Source organism: Triticum urartu, chromosome 2 (assembly GCF_003073215.2).
Source record: "Triticum urartu cultivar G1812 chromosome 2, Tu2.1, whole genome shotgun sequence".
Taxonomy (NCBI): domain Eukaryota; kingdom Viridiplantae; phylum Streptophyta; class Magnoliopsida; order Poales; family Poaceae; genus Triticum; species Triticum urartu.
In genome coordinates, this window is record NC_053023.1 from 70,547,601 (window position 1) to 70,573,155 (window position 25,555).

Below are 25,555 nucleotides of genomic sequence, written 5' to 3' on the forward strand. Positions count from 1 at the left end.
CTCTCCTCCTTATCCTCGCATCGAGACCTCCTCGATCTTCGAACACTTCATCCACACAAAACTTAACCGAACTTTGAGTGGCCGGGTTAGTGAACATGGCAATGAAATCCCATCATGTACTGCTGTAACATTATTGTATAATTATAAACAAACATTACCCACTATATGCTATCAGAATTCTATGGCCCCAAGTCAAGGAGGCTTCAACAAGAATTCAAACATACGCAAACAATGAAGCTATAACAGCAATCTGTGAAAACAGGACAGTCTATAAAGATTTGAACATCTACCATACTTCTGTAACTCAAAAAATTCTGAAAATTAGGACAAAATAAACATTTTGTATAGAAAGACAGTGCAAAAAGTTTCAGAACCGTTTTACGTTCCAGTAAAAAATGTAAAATCAAGCACTACAGCCAAAGTTTATGTTTTGCACCGCACAAACCAACAAGCAATCTAATCATCCTAAAGGCAAATCTTGGCACATTATTTTTATAATACAATGGAATTTTATAAGGGGATAATTATTTTTGTGAGAATCTTCATGAAAAATTCTACATTGTTTCTATGAGCATGAACACAAGTGTTCAAGGTCGACCCTCACTTCTCCAATGCATAACTTCCAATCGCTTCTCTTTTGTGAAAAAAATTTTAAGTTCCCTTTTATATTTTTTTTGTTTTTAAACTTTATAAAAGCACTCAACAGAAATAAATTACTCTCTAAAACTTTCGGGTTGTCTCCTTGGCGGCGCTTTCTTTAAAGCCATTAAGCTAGGCATAAAGTGCTCAAGGTATATCAAAGCTAATTTGAATTAACAATGATATGGCATTTAGTAATGAGCACAAAGCAACATATATCATGCAATGACGAAGTCTAAATCTCTTCCTATGCATCGACATGTCATACAAGAACAATTCATGAACATCAAGTAAAGGCCAATACATAGCATAAGTAGTTTCTTGCAATTCTTTCGTGTTGGAAACATAGAGAGGCGGAGATGTAGTTCCTCTCTCATAATAATTGCAAGTAGGAGCAGCAAGCACATGCATATTATATTCATCAAAATTATCATGCGAAATAGTAAAAGGCAACCCATCAATATAATCCTTAATAAGTGCAAACTTCTCTGATATAGTGTAGTTTGGAGAATTAAAAAGATAATAGGACTATCATGCGTGGGTGCAATAGCAACAATTTCATTCTTAACATAAGGAACAATAGCAAGTTCATCTCCATAAGCATAATTTATATTGGCATCTTGGCCACAAGCATAGCAAGCATCAAGTTCATCAAAAAGGGACATTTCAAATGAATCAACGGGATCATAGCAATTATCATAGCATTCATCCTTCGGTAAGCATGAACGGAAATTAAATAATCTATGATTTGAAGAGTTACTTGAAGGAAATATGCCCTAGAGGCAATAATAATGTTATTATTTTTATTTCCTTACATCATGATAAATGTTTATTATTCATGCTAGAATTGTATTATCCGGAAACATAATACTTGTGTGAATACATAGACAAACTAAACGTCACTAGTATGCCTCTACTTGACTAGCTCGTTAATCAAAGATGGTTATGTTTCCTAACCATAGACATGTGTTGTCATTTGATTAACGGGGTCACATTATTAGGAGAATGATGTGATTGACATGACCCATTCCATTAGCTTAGCACCCGATCGTTTAGTATGTTGCTATTGCTTTCTTCATGACTTATACATGTTCCTATGACTATGAGATTATGCAACTCCCGTTTGCCGGAGGAACACTTTGTGTGCTACCAAACGTCACAACGTAACTGGGTGATTATAAAAGGAGCTCTACAGGTGTCTCCAAAGGTAAATGTTGGGTTGGCGTATTTCGAGATTAGGATTTGTCACTCTGATTGTCGGAGAGGTATCTCTGGGCCCTCTTGGTAATACACATCACATAAGCCTTGCAAGCATTGCAACTAATGAGTTAGTTGCGAGATGATGTATTACAGAACGAGTAAAGAGACTTGCCGGTAACGAGATTGAACTAGGTATTGAGATACCGACGATCGAATCTCGGGCAAGTAACATACCGATGACAAAGGGAACAACGTATGTTGTTATGCGGTCTGATCGATAAAGATCTTCGTAGAATATGTGGGAGCCAATATGAGCATCCAGGTTCCGCTATTGGTTATTGACCGGAGACATGTCTCGGTCATGTCTACATTGTTCTCGAACCCGTAGGGTCCGCACGCTTAAGGTTTCGATGACAGTTATATTATGAGTTTTGATGAACCGAAGTTATTTCGGAGTCCCGGATGTGATCACAGACATGACGAGGAGTCTCGAAATGGTCGAGACATAAAGAATGATATATTGGACGGCTATATTCGGACACCAGAAGTGTTCCGGGTGATTTCGGAGAAAACCGGAGAGCCGGAGGGTTACCGGAACCCCCCCGGGAGAAGTAATGGGCCATATGGGCCTTAGTGGAAAGAGAGAGGGGCAACCAAGGTGGGTCGCGCGCCTCCTCCCCCCTGGTCCGAATTGGACTAGGAGAGGGGGGGCGGCGCCCCCCTTTCCTTCTCCCCCCACTTCCTTCCCCCTCCTAGTAGGAGTCCTACTCCTACTAGGAGGAGGACTCCTCCTTGGCGCGCCTATAGGGCCGACCGGCCTCCTCCCCTTGCTCCTTTATATACGGGGGCAGGGGGCACCCTTAGACACACAAGTTGATCCACATGATCGTTTTCTTAGCCGTGTGCGGTGCCCCCTTCCACCATAATCCTCAATAATATTGTAGTGGTGCTTAGGCGAAGCCCTGCGACAGTTGAACATCAAGATGGTCACCACGCCGTCGTGCTGACGGAACTCTTCCCCGACACTTTGCTGGATCGGAGTCCGGGGATCGTCATCGAGCTGAACGTGTGCTAGAACTCGGAGGTGCCGTACGTTCGGTGCTTGGATCGGTCGGATCGGGAAGACGTACGACTACTTCCTCTACGTTGTGTCAACACTTCCATTGCCGGTCTACGAGGATACGTAGACAATACTCTCCCCTCTTGTTGCTATGCATCACCATGATCTTGCGTGTGCGTAGGAATTTTTTTGAAATTACTACGTTCCCCAACAATGGTATCAGAGCCAGGTTCCGATCCTGGGACCTGTGGGTTATGGGCCATATAAGTCATACTACTTACCAGCATGTCATACTTTGGTTCGGCGGTATTGTTGGACGAAGCGGTCCGGACCAACATTACGCGTACGCTTACGCGAGACCGGTTCGCCCGACGTGCTTTGCACAAAGGTGGCTAGCGGGTGTCAGTTTCTCCAACTTTAGTTGAACCGAGTGTGGCTACGCCCGGTCCTTGCGAAGGTTAAAATAGCACCAACTTGACAAACTATCATTATGGTTTTGATGCGTAGGTGAGATTGGTTCTTGCTTAAGCCTGTAGCAGCCATGTAAAACTTGCAACAAACAAAGTAGAGGACGTCTAACTTGTTTTTGCAGGGCATGTTGTGATGTGATATGGTCAAGACATGATGCTAAATTTTATTGTATGAGATGATCATGTTTTGTAACCGAGTTATCGGCAACCGGCAGGAGCCATATGGTTGTCGCTTTATTGTATGCAATGCAATTGCGCTGTAATGCTTTACTTTATCACTAAGCGGTAGCGATAGTCGTGGAAGCATAAGTTTGGCGAGACGACAATGATGCTGCGATGGTGATCAAGGGTCGCGCCGGTGACGATGGTGATCATGACGGTGCTTCGAAGATGGAGATCACAAGCACAAGATGATGATGGCCATATCATATCACTTATATTGATTGCATGTGATGTTTATCTTTTATGCATCTTATCTTGCTTTGTTTGACAGTAGCATTTTAAGATGATCTCTCACTAAATTATCAAGAAGTGTTCTCCCTTAGTATGCACCGTTGCAAAAGTTCTTCGTGCTGAGACACCACGTGATGATCGGGTGTGATAGGCTCTACGTTCAAATACAACGGGTGCAAAACAGTTGCACACGCGGAATACTCAGGTTATACTTGACGAGCCAAGCATATATAGATATGGCCTCGGAACACGGAGACCGAAAGGTCGAGCGTGAATCATATAGTAGATATGATCAACATAGTGATGTTAACCAATGAAACTACTCCATCTCACGTGATGATCGGACATGGTTTAGTTGATTTGGATCACGTAATCACTTAGAGGATTAGAGGGATGTCTATCTAAGTGGGAGTTCTTTAGTAATATGATTAATTGAACCTAAATTTATCATGAAATTATTACCTGATAGTATCTTGCTTGTTTATGTTTGATTGTAGATAGATGGCCCGTGTTGTTGTTCCGTTGAATTTTAATGCGTTCCTTGAGAAAGCAAAGTTGAAAGATGATGGTAGCAATTACACGGACTGGGTCCGTAACTTGAGGATTATCCTCATTGCTGCACAGAAGAATTACGTCCTGGAAGCACCGCTGGGTGCCAGGCCTGCTGCTGGAGCAACACCAGATGTTATGAACGTCTGGCAGAGCAAAGCTGATGACTACTCAACAGTTCAGTGTGCCATGCTTTACGGCTTAGAATCGGGACTTCAATGACGTTTTGAACGTCATGGAGCATATGAGATGTTCCAGGAGTTGAAGTTAATATTTCAAGCAAATGCCCGGATTGACAGATATGAAGTCTCCAATAAGTTCTATAGCTGCAAGATGGAGGAGAACAGTTCTGTCAGTGAGCATATACTCAAAATGTCCGGGTATAATAATCACTTGATTCAATTGGGAGTTAATCTTCCAGATGATTGCGTCATTGACAGAATTCTCCAATCACTGCCACCTAGCTACAAGAGCTTCGTGATGAACTATAATATGCAAGGGATGAATAAGACTATTCCCGAGCTCTTCGCAATGCTGAAAGCTGCGGAGGTAGAAATCAAGAAGGAGCATCAAGTGTTGATGGTCAACAAGACCACTAGTTTCAAGAAAAAGGGCAAAGGGAAGAAGAAGGGGAACTTCAAAAAGAACAGCAAGCAAGTTGCTACTCAAGAGAAGAAACCCAAACCTGGACCTAAGCCTAAAACTGAGTGCTTCTACTGCAAGCAAACTGGTCACTGGAAGCAAAACTGCCCCAAGTATTTGGCGGATAAGAAGGATGGCAAGGTGAACAAAGGTATATGTGATATACATGTTATTGATGTGTACTTTACTAATGCTCGCAGTAGCACCTGGGTATTTGATACTGGTTCTGTTGCTAATATTTGCAACTCGAAACAGGGACTACGGATTAAGCGAAGATTGGCTAAGGACGAGGTGACGATGCGCGTGGGAAATGGTTCCAAAGTCGATGTGATCGCGGTCGGCACGCTACCTCTACATCTACCTTCGGGATTAGTATTAGACCTAAATAATTTTTATTTGGTGCCAGCGTTGAGCATGAACATTATATCTGGATCTTGTTTGATGCGAGACGGTTATTCATTTAAGTCAGAGAATAATGGTTGTTCTATTTATATGAGTAATATCTTTTATGGTCATGCACCCTTAAAGAGTGGTCTATTCTTATTAAATCTCGATAGTAGTGACACACATATTCATAATGTTGAAGCCAAAAGATGCAGAGTTGATAATGATAGTGCAACTTATTTGTGGCACTGCCGTTTGGGTCATATCGGTATAAAGCGCATGAAGAAACTCCATACTGATGGACTTTTGGAACCACTTGATTATGAATCACTTGGTACTTGCCAACCGTGCCTTATGGGTAAGATGACAAAAACACCGTTCTCCGGTACTATGGAGAGAGCAACAGATTTGTTGGAAATCATACATACAGATGTATGTGGTCCGATGAATGTTGAGGCTCGTGGCGGATATCGTTATTTTCTCACCTTCACAGATGACTTAAGTAGATATGGGTATATCTACTTAATGAAACATAAGTCTGAAACATTTGAAAAGTTCAAAGAATTTCAGAGTGAAGTTGAAAATCATCATAACAAGAAAATAAAATTCCTACGATCTGATCGTGGAGGAGAATATTTGAGTTACGAGTTTGGTGTACATTTGAAACAATGCGGAATAGTTTCGCAACTCACGCCACCCGGAACACCACAGCGTAATGGTGTGTCCGAATGTCGTAATCGTACTTTACTTGATATGGTGCGATCTATGATGTCTCTTACTGATTTACCGCTATCGTTTTGGGGTTATGCTCTAGAGACGGCCGCATTCACGTTAAATAGGGCACCATCAAAATCTGTTGAGACGACGCCTTATGAACTATGGTTTGGCAAGAAACCAAAGTTGTCATTTCTGAAAGTTTGGGGTTGCGATGCTTATGTGAAAAAGCTTCAACCTGATAAGCTCGAACCCAAATCGGAGAAATGTGTCTTCGTAGGATATCCAAAGGAAACTATCGGATACACCTTCTATCACAGATCCGAAGGCAAGACTTTTGTTGCTAAACTCGGAAACTTTCTAGAGAAGGAGTTTCTCTCGAAAGAAGTGAGTGGGAGGAAAGTAGAACTTGATGAGGTAACTGTACCTGCTCCCTTATTGGAAAGTAGTACATCACAAAAACCAGTTTCTCTGACACCTACACCAATTAGTGAGGAAGCTAATGATGATGATCATGAAACTTCAGAACAAGATACTACTGAACCTCGTAGATCAACCAGAGTAAGATCCGCACCAGAGTGGTACGACAATCCCGTTCTGGAAGTCATGCTACTAGATCATGATGAACCCAGATTCTGCAAAATGGCTTGAAGCCATGAAATCTGAGATGGGATCCATGTATGAGAACAAAGTATGGACTTTGGTTGACTTGCCCAATGATCGGCAAGCAATTGAGAATAAATGGATCTTCAAGAAGAAGACTGACGCTGACAGTAATGTTACTGTCTACAAAGCTCGACTTGTCGCAAAAGGTTTTCGACAAGTTCAAGGGATTGACTACGATGAGACCTTCTCTCCCGTAGCGATGCTTAAGTCTGTCCGAATCATGTTAGCAATTGCCGCATTTTATGATTATGAAATTTGGCAGATGGATGTCAAAACCGCATTCCTGAATGGATTTCTGGAAGAAGAGTTGTATATGATGCGGCCGGAAGGTTTTGTCGATCCAAAGGGAGCTAACAAAGTGTGCAAGCTCCAGCGATCCATTTATGGACTGGTGCAAGCCTCTCGGAGTTGGAATAAACGCTTTGATAGTGTGATCAAAGCATTTGGTTTTGTACAGACTTTTGGAGAAGCCTGTATTTACAAGAAAGCGAGTGGGAGCTCTGTAGCATTTCTGATATTATATGTAGATGACATATTACTAATCGGAAATGATATAGAATTTCTGGATAGCATAAAGGGATACTTGAATAAGAGTTTTTCAATGAAAGACCGCGGTGAAGCTGCTTACATATTGGGCATTAAGATCTATAGAGACAGATCAAGACGCTTAATTGGACTTTGACAAAGCACATACCTTGACAAAGTTTTGAAAAAGTTCAAAATGGATCAGGCAAAGAAAGGATTCTTGCCTGTGTTACAAGGTGTGAAATTGAGTAAGACTCAATGCCCGACCAATGCAGAAGATAGAGAGAAAATGAAAGATGTTCCCTATGCTTCAGCCATAGGCTCTATCATGTATGCAATGCTGTGTACCAGACCTGATGTGTGTCTTGCTATAAGTCTAGCAGGGAGGTACCAAAGTAATCCAGGAGTGGATCACTAGACAGCGGTCAAGAACATCCCGAAATACCTGAAAAGGACTAAGGATATGTTTCTCATATATGGAGGTGACAAAGAGCTTATCGTAAATGGTTACGTTGATGCAAGCTTTGACACTGATTCGGATGATTCTAAATCGCAAACCGGATACGTGTTTACATTAAACGGTGGAGCTGTGAGTTGGTGTAGTTCTAAACAAAACGTTGTGGCGGGATCTACATGTGAAGCGGAGTACATAGCTGCTTCAGAAGCAGCAAACGAAGGAGTCTGGATGAAGGAGTTCATATCCGATCTAGGTGTCATACCTAGTGCATCGGGTCCAATGAAAATCTTTTGTGACAATACTGGTGCAATTGCCTTGGCAAAGGAATCCAGATTTCACAAGAGAACCAAGCACATCAAGAGACGCTTCAATTCCATCCGGGATCTAGTCCAGGTGGGAGACATAGAGATTTGCAAGATACATACGGATCTGAATGTTGCAGACCCATTGACTAAGCCTCTTCCATGAGCAAAACATGATCAGCACCAAAGCTCCATGGGTGTTAGAATCATTACTGTGTAATCCAGATTATTGACTCTAGTGCAAGTGGGAGACTGAAGGAAATATACCCTAGAGGCAATAATAATGTTATTATTTTTATTTCCTTACATCATGATAAATGTTTATTATTCATGCTAGAATTGTATTATCCGGAAACATAATACTTGTGTGAATACATAGACAAACTAAACGGCACTAGTATGCCTCTACTTGACTAGCTCGTTAATCAAAGATGGTTATGTTTCCTAACCATAGACATGTGTTGTCATTTGATTAACGAGATCACATTATTAGGAGAATGATGTGATTGACATGACCCATTCCATTAGCTTAGCACCCGATCGTTTAGTATGTTGCTATTGCTTTCTTCATGACTTATACATGTTCCTATGACTATGAGATTATGCAACTCCCGTTTGCCGGAGGAACACTTTGTGTGCTACCAAACGTCACAATGTAACTGGGTGATTATAAAGGAGCTCTACAGGTGTCTCCAAAGGTAAATGTTGGGTTGGCGTATTTCGAGATTAGGATTTGTCACTCCGATTGTCGGAGAGGTATCTCTGGGCCCTCTCGGTAATACACATCACATAAGCCTTGCAAGCATTGCAACTAATGAGTTAGTTGCGAGATGATGTATTACATAACGAGTAAAGAGACTTGCCGGTAACGAGATTGAACTAGGTATTGAGATACCGATGATCGAATCTCGGGCAAGTAACATACCGATGACAAAGGGAACAACGTATTTTGTTATGCGGTCTGACCGATAAAGATCTTCGTAGAATATGTGGGAGCCAATATGAGCATCCAGGTTCCGCTATTGGTTATTGACCGGAGACATGTCTCGGTCATGTCTACATTGTTCTCAAACCCGTAGGGTCCGCATGCTTAAGGTTTCGATGACAGTTATATTATGAGTTTATGAGTTTTGATGAACCGAAGTTAGTTCGGAGTCCCAGATGTGATCACGGACATGACGAGGAGTCTCGAAATGGTCGAGACATAAAGATTGATATATTGGACGGCTATATTCGGACACCGGAAGTGTTCCGGGTGATTTCGGAGAAAACCGGAGAGCCGGAGGGTTACCGGAACCCCGCGGGTGAAGTAATGGGCCATATGGGCCTTAGTGGAAAGAGAGAGGGGCAGCCAAGGTGGGCCGCGCGCCTCCTCCCCCCTGGTCCGAATTGGACTAGGAGAGGGGGGGGTGGCGCCCCCCTTTCCTTCTCCCTCCCCACTTCCTTCCCCCTCCTAGTAGGAGTCCTACTCCTACTAGGAGGAGGACTCCTCCTTGGCGCGCCTATAGGGCCGGCCGGCCTCCTCCCCTTGCTCCTTTATATACGGGGGCAGGGGGCACCCTTAGACACACAAGTTGATCCACGTGATCGTTTTCTTAGGCGTGTGCGGTGCCCCCTTCCACCATAATCCTCGATAATATTGTAGTGGTGCTTAGGCGAAGCCCTGCGACAGTTGAACATCAAGATGGTCACCACGCCGTCGTGCTGACGGAACTCTTCCCCGACACTTTGCTGGATTGGAGTCCGGGGATCGTCATCGAGCTGAACGTGTGCTAGAACTCGGAGGTGCCGTACGTTCGGTGCTTGGATCGGTCGGATCGGGAAGACGTACGACTACTTCCTCTACGTTGTGTCAACACTTCCGTTGCCGGTCTACGAGGGTACGTAGACAATACTCTCCCCTCTCGTTGCTATGCATCACCATGATCTTGCGTGTGCATAGGAATTTTTTTGAAATTACTACGTTCCCCAACATTACTCTCATTAGAAGGCGGGCACGGGTAGCTAATCCGTTCTTCCTCCGTTTGTTCTTCGCTCTCCTCATCATCTTTTTCATCCAATGAGCTCACAGTTTCATCAATTTCTTCTTCCATAAACTCCTGCAAAATATTAGTCTCTTCTTGACAGTGGAGGAGTCCTAAATATATGGTTTAACATAGACATTAGAAGCATAATTATCATAATAATATTTAAGTATGGCAAAATTTTCATATTTGTAAAGAATAGCATCATACTTTTCAATCAAAGAAGCAATTTCATAAGCACCCTTAAAAGCAACAAATTCTTCAATTTGTTCGATATCAAAGTAATTATAAACACCTTTGGCATAAGAAGATACAATTCCATTATCAATAAACTCACATTGGTAGGGAAGGTGTTTCTTAGGGTCTTCAGAACAACAAGTAACATCATATAATTCACATAATTTCGAAGCATAGCATGGCATAATATTAATTTGATGCTGTAAAAGTTTCCCTTTTTTAGATAAACGATGTCGCACAAAACAAGCATGCTCATCTAATGATTTTCCCTCGACTAAGCTAGTTGGGTTTTCAGCACGAGCACAAATGGATCGAAGGTGATCCAAGTAGAAAGCTTCAGTAGTATGATATATTTTGGGTGGTTCTTCAACCATTGGTTTAGTAGGTACAACTATTTTTTTGGTATTTTGCGTTTCCTACCCATAACTAAAGATAGAAAACAAGATCACAAAATAAAAATAAAAATTACTTAGTGATAAAGCAAACAAGCACACACGAGAATATTCACCCCATGCTATTGCTCCCCGGAAACGGCGCCAGAAAAAGGTCTTGATAACCCACAAGAATAGGGGATCATTTGTAGCCTTCTTTGATAAATAAGAGTGTCGAACCCAACGAGGAGCTAACGACAGAACAAATATTCCCTCAAGTTCTATCGACCATCGATACAACTCTACGCACACTTGACATCTGCTTTACCGAAAACAAGTATGAAACTAGTTTGTAGGTGTGATGCTAGAACTACTTTGCAAGAATAAAACTAGAAGTAATTTGCAAGATAATAAAAGTTAGGTGTTTAGTAAAAGGGGTTGTGTCAACAAGAAAGTTATTTGTCCCTAGGCAATCGATAACAAGTACCGGTAATCGTTCTTGTAATTTTATATGAGGGAGAGGCATGAGCTAACATACTTTCTCTACCTGGATCATATGCACTTATGATTGGAACTCTAGCAAGCATCCACAACTACTAGAGATCATTAAGGTCGTGAAACCCAACCATAGCATTAAGTATCAAGTCCTCTTTATTCCCATATGCCATACCCCACCTACTCGGGTTTAAGTTTCTGTCACTCTCGCAACCCACCATAAGCGAACCATGAACATATTGCAACACCCTACAACGGGGGGCCCTCACGCTTGCGCGAGAACGGAGGGCACCGTAGGACATCACCATAAATAAAATATACAAATCATACCAACCAAGATCACGATTAACCCACAGGACAAAACGGATCTACTCAAACATCATAGGATAACCATAGATCATTGGGAAATAATATATGGAGTTGAGCACCATGTTTAAGTAGAGATTACAGCGGGCGGAAGAGGTGTTACACCGCTGCATAGAGGGGGAGAAAGTTGGTGTTGATGGTATCAAGATTGTTGATGTAGATCGCTGTCCCGATCGTTGCCCCCGGTGGCACTCCAGCACCACCGGAAGCGAGGAGGAGAGAGCTCCCCTACTTCTTCTTCATCCTTGGCCTCCCCCTAGATGGGGAAGAGAGTTCCCCCTCTGGTCCTTGGTCTCCATGGCGGCTGAGGGGCGGGAGCCCCTCCGAGATTGGATCTCCCTCTCTATTCTCTTCTGTTTCGCGTTCCCCAGATCTGCCCGAAAACCGTTTCTTATATTCCCGGAGATCCATAACTCCGATTGCGCTGAGATTTTAACACGATTTTTTTCTGGATATAAGCTTCCTTGCGCCCGAAGTAGAGGTCCAACCGACGTATGAGGTGGGCACAACCCACCACGCCACGCCTGGCTCCTCTAGCGCGCCCTGGTGGGTTGTGCCCACCACGGGCCTCCGTCCGCGGTGATTCCAACTCCCAAAAATCACATATATTCCAAAATAATTCTCCGTGAAATTTTATTGCATTTGGAATTCGTTTGATATGGATACTCTGCGATACAAAAAATATGCAGAAAACAGGAACTGGCACTTGCCACTGGATCAATAGGTTAGTCCAATAAATCATATAAAAAGTTGCCAAAATTATGTGAAAGTGGTATAATATTGGCATGAAACAATCAAAAAATTTAGATACGGCGGAGACGTATCAGGGTCCATATTGGAAATTGAGGGATATTAAGGCCTCCTTTTAATAGAGAACCGGAACAAAGCATTAACACACGGTGAATACACGAACTCCTCAAACTACGATCATCACCGGGAGTGGTCCCGACTATTGTCACTCCGGGGTTGCCGGATCATAACACATAGTAGGTGACTATAACTTGCAAGATCGGATCTAAAACATGGATATAATTGTGATAACATAAACGGCTCAGATCTGAAATCATGGCACCCGGGCCCAAAGTGACAAGCATTAAGCATGGCAAAGTCATAGCAACATCAATCTTAGAACATAGTGGATATTAGGGATCAAGCCCTAACAAAACTAACTCGATTACATGATGAATCTCATCCAACTCCTCACCGACCAGCGAGCCTACGAAGGAATTACTCACTCCCGGCGGGGAGCATCATGGAATTGGTGATGGAGAAGGGTTGGTGATGATGAAGAACGTAGATCCCCCTCTCCGGAGCCCCAAACGGACTCCAGATCTGGCCTGCCGATGAAGAACAGGAGGTGAGGGCGGCTCCATCTCGTGGATCATGATAATTCTTTCTCCCTGATTTTTTCTGGAAAAATAGGATTTTATAGCGTCGGTTTCAGGGTCTGCGGGGCCACCAGGTGGGGACAATCCACCTGGGCGCGCCAGGAGAGGGGGCGCGCCCTGGTGGGTTATGCCCACCCAGGTGCCCCTCTCCGGTGGGTCTTGGCTCCAGAAATTCTTATTTATTGTATACAAATTCCTCGCAAAGTTTTGTTCCATTCCGAGAACTTTTATTTCTGCACAAAAAACAACACCATGGTAGTTCTGCTGAAAACAGCGTCAGTCCGGGGTTAGTTTCCTTCAAATCATGCAAATTAGAGTCCAAAACAAGAGGAAAAGCGTTAGGAAACGTAGATACGTTGGAGACGTATCACTAAGCACCTCGGATAAAAGCTCAGCACTAGACTTCAGATCGAGAACGGGGTGCTTTTGTGGAACCAGTTTAGAGACCGACGTTTAATAACGAAGAGTAGTTCAGATTAGTCGAGGTGCGACCGGACTTGAAGACCGGTTCAGGGGCTACTGTCGGTGCCCCGGCTATGGGGCCTCTCACCACGTTGACTCCCGACCTGATGGACCGGGCCAAGGACCCCTATGTCGGTTCCTTCCTGGGCCACTTAGGGCAGCAAGAGAGACCCAGAAGGCTTGACGTATACTATTACTACAAGACACTGGATCTCTAGAGAACCATGTCTCCTCATACGTAGCCGACTAGGATCTTGTAACCCTAGGACCCCCGGTACCTATATAAATCGAGGGGTCAGGCTCGTAGAAACACATTATAATCTCGTGGTACATCACATGTACTTGGTACACCCCCAACGCTATAATACAATCAAATCATGACGTATGGTATTATCTCCTCGGAGAGGCCGAACCTGGGTAAAACCTTGTGTTCCTGTCACCATTGTTCCATGACGCCTAGCTTAGGATCCCCTACCCTGAGATATGTCGGATTTAGCTCCTTCAACGAGTGAAGTCCGAGCTGAACTTTCCGGACATTAGGAGCTAGGAGGTTGCAAAGTTCCTCGCTCCCGAATTACGGATTATGTCTCACAAGGAGGAGAAGGAAGACTGCTTCAAGAAGGAGGGCGGGGCTGGCCCCTCAAAGGTGATCAAGGAGGAAATGCAGGCCCCCTTGGTGATCAAGGTTGAGTCAGACGATGACGAAGCCGAGGAGCAACTCGATAATGAGGATGAGGTGATCCTGGAGTTTTGGAGTCATGTCAACAATGAGGATGAGGTGATCCTGGAGTTTTGGAGTCATGTCGACAATGAGGATGATGATAAGTATTGTGTCCCTAGTAGCGGGTTTTTATCGTATAACTTTTGTAGTGAGTCTATCGTGTTTAAGTTTGAACATTTGATAGTTTAAAATGTTGAAAGATGCAATGCTCATGTTTATTTCGATGCCCTATTTTTACATCATTTGCTGTGATAGAAAATGTTCTTTTAGTGGATGGTAGAAAATGTTGAAAAATGTGTTTATAGTGGGCAGATAAAATTTCCGTATCCTATTTTTTTAGGGTAAGTATCCAATTTTTTTTACCACGTGACACGTGTTGTAACTTGTAAGCAACTCAAAATTGACGAAAAAAAATCCATTTTTTACGTGCCTAAAATCCATTTTTTAACGCTAAAACCATTTTATTCTGAGATGCTTACGACACAATCGGCCACTTATGACGACCGCCGAGTGCCGGCCCAAGCTTCTGTGTCTCCAGACCGACGGCGCCGATGACCAGGGCATCGCCGTCCACGCAGCAGCCCTCCGCGCGGCGGCCGACCGTCGTGCTGCTGCTGTGGCTGGCCCTCGCCTTCTGCCTCGCCGTCCTTTTCATCCAGTCCTCCTTCACCTCCCCGAGTGCGCCCCGCGCCCGAACCCTAGATTCTCCGGACCAGCCCTCTGCTGAGGCGAGCAGGCTGGATCTCGACCCCGACCAGGTCCGGGAGCTCTCGGGGTTCCAGTCCCACGTCCAGCAATGCGTGGTACGTCACTGCATTTCCACTGCGGAGAGATCAATTTGTTCCGTTTGTCCACTATACACAAGTGCGTATATCGGTATATGGTAAATTGGTAACTGGGATTGGGAACACCGACTGGGGGAGACAATAGCTGTGTTTGTTCTACTCATATCCTCTGAATTGCAGTCGGTCCATCGCGGATCCACAATACTCTGCCGAAATCATTGTTTCATTCATGTGACATGGGGGGACTCATATCCCCTTCTCAATAAAGGGAATCTCCTTTCTGGCATTTCTACTCAGGGTGTGTGCTCACCATGTTTGCAAGGTAGTAATAAGTGAGCTAGTGCCTGAACTATGAACACACCCAAGCTTTGTTATGGTTTATACTTCTTGTGTACTAGCTTGAATTTAGTGATGTAGATGGAAAAGGGGATGCCATCTGTAGGATAACATGCTATGAATTAATAAGGAAGTTGTTGCCATGTGTACTAGAAAGGCAAAATGGTCATCATATTATGCAACTATGTTTAGCTCAGATTGAACCCTCTCAAGAACTGAAAGTTGACACACTATTCCAACATTTCCCAGGTTGCTGTGGTTGTTTTTTTAGTTCATAATGTTTCTTCTTATTTTAGCTTTGCTTCTGAAATCTCAACTTTATTTAGGCAAGCAGGGGACTTGGCCTCACAGCCGATATTGTTGATCATTGCAAGCTAGTCCTTAAGTTTCCTGAAGGAACCAACAGCACTTGGGTCAGTATTCATTCATGTTCATATGCGCTTGCTGCTTTTATTCAACAAGATTCACTAATGATGATGTTTCTTGACTTGCAGTATAATGCCCAGTTCAAGTTTTTTGAGAAACTAAAATACGAATATGATGTCTGTGAGACTATCCTTTTGTGGGAACAGGTCAGCACGTGGCTTCTGAAATCACTTATTTATCAGTGTAAATACACATGTTAATACTGACGTGCTGTCAGTACCGCAACATGACGACTGTCTTGACAAGGGAGTACTTAGATGTGCGACCTGATGGATGGCTGGATTATGCACCTAAAAGAATAGCACAGCTGTAAGTTGGGAATTTGTTGCATTGTTCTTATAAAGTAATGCCACTCATGCTGGTAAATTTGTTTTTCTAAATATGCAGTGGTGCCAAGAAATGCTACAATCGTACTCTGTGTGAAGAGCTTCTTAGTATTTTGCTGCCTGCTAGACCCCCTTTCCATCCACGCCAGTTTGCGACATGCGCAGTCGTTGGCAACTCAGGAGATCTCTTAAAAACAGAGTTTGGACAAGAAATTGACGCTCATGATGCTGTCTTCCGAGACAATGAGGCACCTGTCAATAAGGTAATAGCTTTGATAATGTTTTCATCGACTTGGTGACCCTGCAATGTCCTCCTTTATATTGTTATTACTTATCAGGCAATTTAATGTTCTTCTTGCCTGTCAGCCGTTTGCCATTCTTATTAGCTTTGTGTTGTTTAAGTGTCATATAGACTATAGCTGTAGACTAATTCTATTCTGCCAACTGAAAATTGCATTCCTTCTGCAAATGATGCATGTAACATTTTCCATAACGACATTGTTCTTTTTTCATCTGCAGAAATATGCAAAATATGTTGGGTTGAAAAGGGACTTCCGACTGGTTGTCAGGGGTGCTGCTCGAAATATGGCACCAATACTGAAGGGTTCATGTAATGCTTTAATCCTGATTTCTTCCAGTTGACTTCAATCCTGGCTTTCCAAAAAAAAAAAAGATAAGATAGGCTATTTTTTTCGCAAATTCGCAGTAGATTTGCATATCATCTCGCTGATAGGGAGAGAGTAGCAAAGGGTCCAGGAGAGGGTTATACAGCTACATACACATGACATGGCGCAGATGTATGCGCAAGAGAAGAAGACAAGGGGTTGCTCAGCCCCGAAGAACTAGGTCGTCAGAAGTAAGCGACCTAATCTGTGTGCACCAGCCTTGACCTGGGTCCATGCTTGGCAAAGATGAGTCTCTGGATAGAAGGCCGCTCGCTGTCAAATATGCATCCGTTGCGGTCCATCTGTGAGGATGGCGAGAGAGGCAAGACCCTTCCTAAGGCCATTGGGGGAAGCAGTGGAAATGATGGCCCACCGGTCACCAGTGCAGGATCTCGGCGTTGCCGGACGACGAGCTAAATGTGGCTTGCTGTCGATGATGGGTTCGCCCATATCAGGGATCGTGAGGATCCCCTTCTATTTGTCCGGCCAGGGGCTAAAACACTCTAGAAATCTTGGAACCAAAGCAAGTTTTTTTTACGCAGGTTCAGGCCACCGAGATGGTGTAATACACTATGTCTTGCTTTAGTGTTTTCCTCTGTTTATGTAGCATAGATTACAGGATGAACTCTCTATCTCTCTCAGAAGTGTTGGAGTGCTAGTCTACTTTTCCTAGCTACCCTTCAAAGTCACGAAGCCTCTGTCCAGCCTTAGTCCTTGCCTTATATAGGGCTTGGGGGGCACCACAATAGCCTATTACAAACCATGCCACAAACAATCTCGGGCGACCAGCCTGCTCGTCCCACGTGGGCCTGTCAGAAGATAGGGCGGTGTGCGCAGGCGGCATTGACGAGCCGAGCCCTTCCAGCTCGCCAGGTCCTACTTATCAATGGGAGAAAGTAGAAGAGGTGCGCTACATCTAGTGGGTCGATGGTAAAAAAAGCGACATGCACTTGTCATGTCCTTGATATGTGGCAGACAATACGAACCGACTCACGGTTCATAATCATCATAGCATATAACCCTTTTATCATATGCATGCAGGCATAGCTATTAATGCGCATGTCGGCCCTTGGTCTCATGAAGAGCCCAAAGAGAAGCAATCAAGCCTACACCTGATCTTTCCCAACCTGTGGGCCCCTAAATGACCCATAGGAGAGGATCTGTTGCTTGGGAGGGGGGGGGGGTAGTTGGTCGGAGAGGACCCCGATCAACCCTATAGATTACTTGTTGTCTTTGAAGTAGTCATTCAACCCTAGTGTTGTACTCCCTCCGGTCCTTCTTACTCCGCGTATTAGATTTGGGTCCAGTCAAACTTTACAAAGTTGGACCAAATATATATTACAAAAAATCAACATCTACCATATTGAATATATATTCCATGAAACTACATTCCGTAATGAATCTAACAATATTGATTTGGCATTGTAAAATGTTGATACTTTTTTCTATAAGTTTGGTCAAAGTAAAGATGCTTTGACTTCACACAAAACTTATATGCTGACTAAAAAGGACCGAAGGGAGTACACTTTGTAGCAGCAAGGTGGGGTTGTTCCTCCACAACCTTGTGCTGCTTTGGGTGGTATTAGTGCCCCGTTGATCCACACTAGTTCTTGTTGTTTCTTTGAGAGCGAGCTGCAACAAGCAATGGAACAATTGGAGAAGAGGATGGATGCTGCATAACAACAGCTCAAAGGGCTGTGTGAAGATCTCAATCGGAGATTCGACCAGCTGGTTGAGATGATAAGAAAGGGTGTTCCCCCTGTTGCCAATGAAGAAGATTCATCTACAGAAGATGTTCAACGACGAAGAAGGGGAGGTAATCTTGGAGCAAGACCACCACAACAATGTGCAGTTCAACGTGTACTTCAAGAAGGCCAATTTATGTTCAACGTGTATGATGATCACCTTGAACAACCTGATCTCTATGCATATCAGAGAGTACCCAACCCTACATATACAAGGGATACATACAAGGTGAAAGTTGAGATCCCAACTTTTAAGGAATTATTGATATTGAAGGGTGTCTTGATTGGCTATATGAAGTGGAGACTTTCTTTGAGGTCATGGAGGTTCGAAAGATCGTAGAGTTCCTTTGGTCACGTACAAGCTGAAAGGAGGAGCCGGTGCATGGTGGCATCGTGTTCAAGGAGAACATAGACTGAGAAGAGAACCTCATGTGAGAACTTGGCGGCAAATGAAGTCTTTTGAAAGGGAGATTTTTGTCCGCTGATTATGACCAGATCTTATTTATCCAATTTCAAAATTGTGCTCAAGGAAATAGGATTGTTTTAGATTACACGAAGGAGTTTCTAAGGCTACAAATGAGGTGCAACCTTGCCGAAACTAAAGATCAACAAGTTGCAAGGTACATCAATGGTCTCAATGATGTTATTCAAGATCGATTGATGATGCAACAAATCTAGTCCATTGATCAAGCACAAACTCTAGCTTTAAAAGGCGGAGAGGTTTGTGAGGACAAGAAAGAAGGCTCCATATCCTCATACCAAAGGCTCTTATAGGAGTCACACTAATAGAGTGGAGGAAAAGGCCGCTCCACCAAAGGCAAAACGACCTGTCCTGAAGCAAACTAGAGGCAAGGGGAAGCAAATGAAGGCCCAAAATGCTACAAATGTGGTGAAGAGGGACACATATCCAATGGTTGCCTATTGAGGAAATTTGTGAACACAACTATCCATGATGGTGAAGACGATGAGGAGGTATATGAATCTGAAGATGTAGAGGGACATGAGGTTTATCAAGAAGAAGGTGAAGAGGTGGTATGTGTGATTCAGCATCTCCTATGTTCCATACCACATCTTGAAGACACACAACGGAAGAAAATATTTGAGAGCAAATGCACGGTGAATGGCAAGGTATGCAAATTAGTACTCCCTCCATCCCATAATATAAGAGCGTATTTTACACTAGCGTAGTGTCAAAAACGCTCTTATATTATGGGACGGAGGGAGTAATTCATATTTGTAGGTGCGGGAATTTTATCTCCTAGAATTTGGTGAACCATTTGAAGTTAGAAACTCATGATAATCCAAATCCCTACACTATTGGGTGGATCAAGAAATGATTGAATGAGGATCACCAAACAATGCATCCCGCCACTTCCTTTGGGCAAGTATTATTGCTCAAATTTGTTATGTGATGTGGTTGACATGGATGCCAACCATGTTCTTCTTGGGAGACCTTGGCAATTTGATGTGGATACTACACATAAAGGGAAGGAAAATTCTTACTTTTTCATTTGGAACAAGAGAAAGATCATTATTCTACCAAACTAAACTGATGGTAAGGAGGAGGGGAAAAAGTATGTTAACTATCTCCCACACTTCCAACGAGTTTATGAAGACTTGAAAGAGGCAGATTTGTGTGCTGCACTTATTGTAAAAGGAGAAGAGCACCCAGTTGTTGAAATTCCAACAATGTAAATGGCTTAGTAGCAGAATTTTAGAACATACTTGAAGAGCCACATAGAATTGACTTAATTCCAAGAGCAAGTCTTCCTAATCTTCCGCACTATCGAATGAGCCCCAAAGAGCATGATATATTGAAGGAGAAGGTGGAAGAATTGTTGCAAAAGGGGCACATTCAAGACAGTATTAACCCATGTGTTGTACTAGCCCTACTGACGCCAAAGAAAGATGGATCTTGGTGCATGTGTGTGGATAGTAGAGCCATCAACAAGATCACTATAAGGTATATATTCCCTATTCCCTGTCTGGATGATATGTTGGATGAACTTAGTGGAGCAAGAGTGTTCACAAAGCTAGATTTAAGAAGTGGATATTGTCAAATTCGCATCAGACCAGGGGATGAATGGAAAACAGCCTTCAAGATAAAGGAAGGGTTGTTTGAATGGCTAGTCATGCTATTTGAACTCAAATGCACCAAGTACCTTTATGCACCTTATGAATCAAGTCCTTAAGCCCTCTCACCCCCCTTTGTTGTGGTTGATTTTGATGACATCTTGATCTATAACAAGGATGAGGATGAACAATTTGAACACATTCGGGAGGTGCTAGGAGTTCTAAAGGAAAATGAGCTCTATGTCAACTTGAAATGTGTTTTCCTGCAAACACAACTTCTTTTCCTAGGATTTGTCATAACATGCGATGGCATTCGTGTGGATGATTCTAAGGTTGAAGCAATCCGAGAATGGCCAACTCCGAAGACCATTTCTTAGATAAGAAGTTTTCATGGCCTTGCAACTTTCTATAGATGATTTGTGAAGAATTTCAGCACTATCATGAGTAGCTGCGAGTAGAATGGTGAATCTTAAGTAATGTTTTATAGAGTGTTCTAGCTATAAGTAGACGTGAGAGGTGAAGGCTTCCCAAAGCCTTGTAAATAGAGGTCCTCGCCTCTAGTTTGGAACTAGATCAATGTACCCCCACTACCTATAATAGAACTTGGTGTTCTTATCTAAGATCTTGTGCTCTAGGAGTTTTGGATTGAACTCCTATTGCCATATTGGCCTACATTCGCCTCTAGAGCGATATCTAGTGTAGCCATCGAAGTAGTTCCTTCAACCCTAATGTTTTATACTTTGTAGGAGCAAAGGTGAGTTGTTCCTCCACAACCTTGTGTTGCTTTAGGGGCCCCGGGCACATTTTTCTCCCTCTCTTTAAGTCCAGAACATGAAGCTAGGCCCATCTCCAGCCGTCCTGGAGGACCCTGTCTCCCGTGAAGCTGACACCGACTCCAAGAGAGCACCTCATGCCAAATCTGTCAGTTGAAGGGATACCCGATGAGGAGGTGTTGCATAGTTTCCGAGGCCTGGTCACAAAGGGTACAACTGTCCGCGTGCGGCAAGTGATGCCGAGCTAGTCGTGCGAAAGTCCAACATCTCTTTTGGTTTGTTTGGTTTGGCAACCAAACAAAAAATTGGACATATAGTGGTGCTCAAGTATTCCAAGTCGGCCGCGAATGCTAAGTGCTGGTGGTGCCGAGACACATTAACATGAACTGTCCGTGTACTGGTCATCGCTCGTCCAACGCCATTCAATGCGATCTGGGATGGGCAAAAGAATGACGGTACGAAGACAGTGTCAAAGTTCAACATACTCCACCAACACTATTGACTCTAGAGTGCCTCAGTTGTCTTGTGTCCGTGTGCGCTCCAACAGTCCCTCATGGACCAAACGGTGCTTACGATGGCGGTGCGACATCGGGGAGAGCATGGACGGGGCAATCTCCGAGATGTCCTTGCCATCGAGCCAATAATTTCTCCCACAAGCGACATGCTCGGCCGTCACCGAGAGGCCAAACAGTCGAGGCGCGGAAGATTTGACGTACTTCTGGATCACATAGGAGATGGAGATGATGCCAAGGACGGGAGGGGTCAATCATCTGCAACCAAAGCCACTCAACGCGAAGTGCTATGTCAGTGCACTGTAAACCCCTGATGCCAAGACCACCGAGCTTGAGCGGCTAACACACCTTTTGTCAGTTGATAGGGCAATGACCCCGCTGGCATCTTTGCGTCCATGCCAAAGAAAGTCGTGGATGATACAGTTGTTCTGCTTCAGGATTGGCGGGCAGAGCGCCATGACAAGGAGAAGATGCACCGACATAGCACCGAGGACGTGGCGGGCCTGTGCCAGCCTCTCGTCATAGGGCAGCAGAGACGTAGGCAATGTAGGGAGTTTGTTGGCCATCTTGTTGGCGAGCGGTTGTATGGCAGCCACAGATGGCCTCCTTACCGAGAGACATGCCAAGGTTTGTGATCGGGAAGCCAATGACAGAGCAAGACAGCTCAGTGCTGATCGTGTCAACCTCAGAGGAGCGTATTGGAGTGCAGAACATTTGTCGAAGTTGTTTTGTAGGCCAGAGGCGATTCCAAAGACGGGGACAGCTCCCGGGCAGAGCGTAGATCCTGGGTATTAGGGTGGCAGAAGATGACCACCTCATTTGCATAGAGAAGGATACTTGACACGGGTGACGGATGGTGAGTCTCCCGGTGTGAACCGCATGCTGGAGCAGGGAATTCAGGGCATCGATGACGACAGTGAAAAGCATCGGGGACAGGGGGTCGCCCTGGCGCAGCCCCCTGGCATGGCGGATGGGAGATCCTGGCGTGCCATAGAGCAAAACACGCATACTGGCTGTGGATAGCAGGATGAAGACCCACTCGCCCCAGTGCGGACTGAGGCCGAGGTGCTGAAGAATTTCGAGAAGAAACAGGCAAGAGATGGAGTTGAAGGCACGCGCGATGTTAAGCTTGAGCAATACCCGGCGAACCTTGAGGTTGTGAAGTTGGTGCACTGTCTTCTGCACGAGTAAGAAGTTGCCGTGGATACTTCTACAAGTGACGAAGGCGCTCTGATTAGACGATACCATTTCCCCAAGCCTTGGCACCAACTGATGAGAAAGGTCCTTCGCAAGATGGGCTATTCATTAGTTTATTTCTGTTACTTATGAAAGTATGAAAAATCACATGACAATGCTCTTCAGTCTAGTTTCCATTTTTAGAACTGATCATGTTGAGCTGTGAGAATAATTCATATTTAACATATTTGAACCATGATCTAACTTTCACATTTAAACTTGCAGCTGATGAGGCGCTTATTATAAAAAGTCTGACACATAAAGAAATAAATGCAGTGATAAAGGTAATATATTTGCCTATATTCTGTTGAGCTGAGCATGTGCTATTTATTGTTATTTCTGGGTTCTTGAGAGGTGAACAAATGTGGAACAAGTTATTATTTTTTGTATTATCTGTATTGAACACCAGATGATTGTTTTCCCTGGCAGGAACTTCCGAATCCCGTTTACCTTTTTCAAGGTATAGTCCTAAGAAGAGGTGCTAAAGGAACTGGTATGAAGTCTGTAGAATTGGCCCTTTCCATGTGTGATATTGTCGACATTTATGGTTTTACGGTTGATCCTGGCTACACAGAATGGTGAGTTTTGATGCATGGGTGTAATACCTCTAGATCTCTGTAGCATCATTTTTGTCTGCGGTTTTGTATAAGTATGTATTCTGCCCACTTCATTATTTCAGGACGAGATACTTCTCAGCCCCTAGGAAAGGACACAACCCATTGCAAGGCCGAGCTTATTACCAACTTCTGGAGTGCCTCGGAGTAAGTCTCAGCTGCCCTCTCTTTCTGATTTGTGTAAATGAAGTTATCTTTCCTCCATTCAATTTACCTTTTTCTGTATGCAGATAATTCGGGTCCATTCTCCAATGAGAGCACAACGGGTGGAAGATTGGTCGGATGTGCCAAGCAGAGATGAGATCAGAAGAGCGCATGCTGCAGCTTTTCGTTTGAAAAGGCGTGAAACGGGTCAAGCAGATGAACCGGGGCCATTTAGCAATTGCAAGGTATGGGGAACAGTTGACCCAGACTACGGGCCGGTATCAGGAACTTCAGATATGAGCGAAACGCGGAGGAATTCAAACTACAGCAAGTGGGAGTTGCTCCCACTCGAGAGCCTGAGAAGTGAGGCTCAGGAACACCATGCCCAAATGGGTGGCGTATCTCTATACAAGATGGACGGAAACAAGTTAGATGACCTTGTTTGTGTGAGGCACAACCGTTCATCTGGCTAAGACTGTGGCGCCAGATTTTCCTCGAGATAGCAGCATGTTGACCCTAGGTAGGATCAGTCTCACGAGGTTTGTTGCTTAGCCAGTTCTAGGACACTAGCTTAACCACCCAGGGATTCTATGGGACATACATAAGTAACATAACATCTGTCTGCTGAGGCATGCTATATCCTATATTCACGCTGACATGCTTGTGATGGATTTTTTGGGATCTACTCCCACCGGTACTAAATCGGCGACACTTGTTTTGGGACGGAGGGAGTAATACTGTAATGATCTGCTATATGACTACCGTATAATCTGGTACAAATGAAGTTTCCTGGGTGCTGCTTTCGCTTTCTGTGAGCAGTTGTTTGCTTTACATTAGAGCTGTAAAAGAAAAGTAAGCCTGTTTTATTAGAATCAGACTAAGGGTGGAGATAGAGAAGGGAGGCTGAACACAGGAGTGTTCTTTCTGAAGCTTTTGCTCTTTCATTGCTAGCATACGGTCTGTATTTTTGCTCCAAAAATAAAAATGGTCTGTATTTGTAGTACATGAAGAAGTCGGTTATACTTATAAATATCTGCAATAAGTTCTCTGTGTGCAATATGAGGTAGCCATCTTTTTGGAAGATGAGCAGGAGAGCTGCGTATTTCTTTTTTGACGGGTGGTCTGCTCTCTGTTATAAGCAGAGAGCTGCGTATTTCATCAGTGTGTTAGAACAATTCAAGGCGCATCTAGTGATCATACAATCACTAGAAACGACATCGAGATTTGTTAACAAAGGTTCATCAACATGGCTAAATCTCTAGGGCATGACTACATGCACTCCTCTTCATGTACTAAATTGACATAGTGCAATCGGTGATAAGCCTGCCAAGGCGATCAGACAACACTTCGACCACCCACCATAGCTGGTCCGGCCTCTCATGATCTTTGTCTAGCCTACGAGCTTATGTGTGGCCTTTTTGGCCGTCCTGCGATGACTTTATATAATAGGCTCAGGTTATATATGTTTGACTCAAATACCTAACCCTCTGCTAATTATAAGTCCAATTTTGATACATATTTTGACACTTAACCTTGATGAATATGACCTCACCATCTTGAAGCCGCCATGCATGAATCTCCTTGTACCTTTGACTTGAACAGTTGAACTATTTGATTATGAGCTTGGCTGCTACTCACTCAGTTCCAAAATAGATGATCCAACTTTGTACTAACTTTAGTACAAAGTTAGTACAAAATTGAGTCATCTATTTTGAAACGGAGGGAGTACTTCCTTGACTTCACATGACTTCACCTTCAACTATAGTCTCTTCTTTTTCTCCATGATAGCCAAACT

The 25,555-nt window shown here is 43.8% G+C and overlaps 1 protein-coding gene across 1 annotated transcript; it reads left to right on the forward strand.

Moving 5' to 3' along the window:
* The first annotated feature begins 14,611 nt into the window (after window positions 1-14,611).
* On the forward strand, window positions 14,612-24,570 carry LOC125535857 (sialyltransferase-like protein 5). Its single transcript, XM_048698927.1, has 10 exons — window positions 14,612-14,928; window positions 15,573-15,659; window positions 15,741-15,818; window positions 15,890-15,981; window positions 16,060-16,261; window positions 16,518-16,608; window positions 23,228-23,286; window positions 23,432-23,580; window positions 23,682-23,763; window positions 23,847-24,570. The coding sequence occupies exons 1-10, from the start codon at window positions 14,677-14,679 to the stop codon at window positions 24,231-24,233; spliced, it is 1,479 nt and encodes a 492-aa protein (XP_048554884.1). The 5' UTR covers window positions 14,612-14,676; the 3' UTR covers window positions 24,234-24,570.
* The last annotated feature ends 985 nt before the right edge of the window (window positions 24,571-25,555 follow it).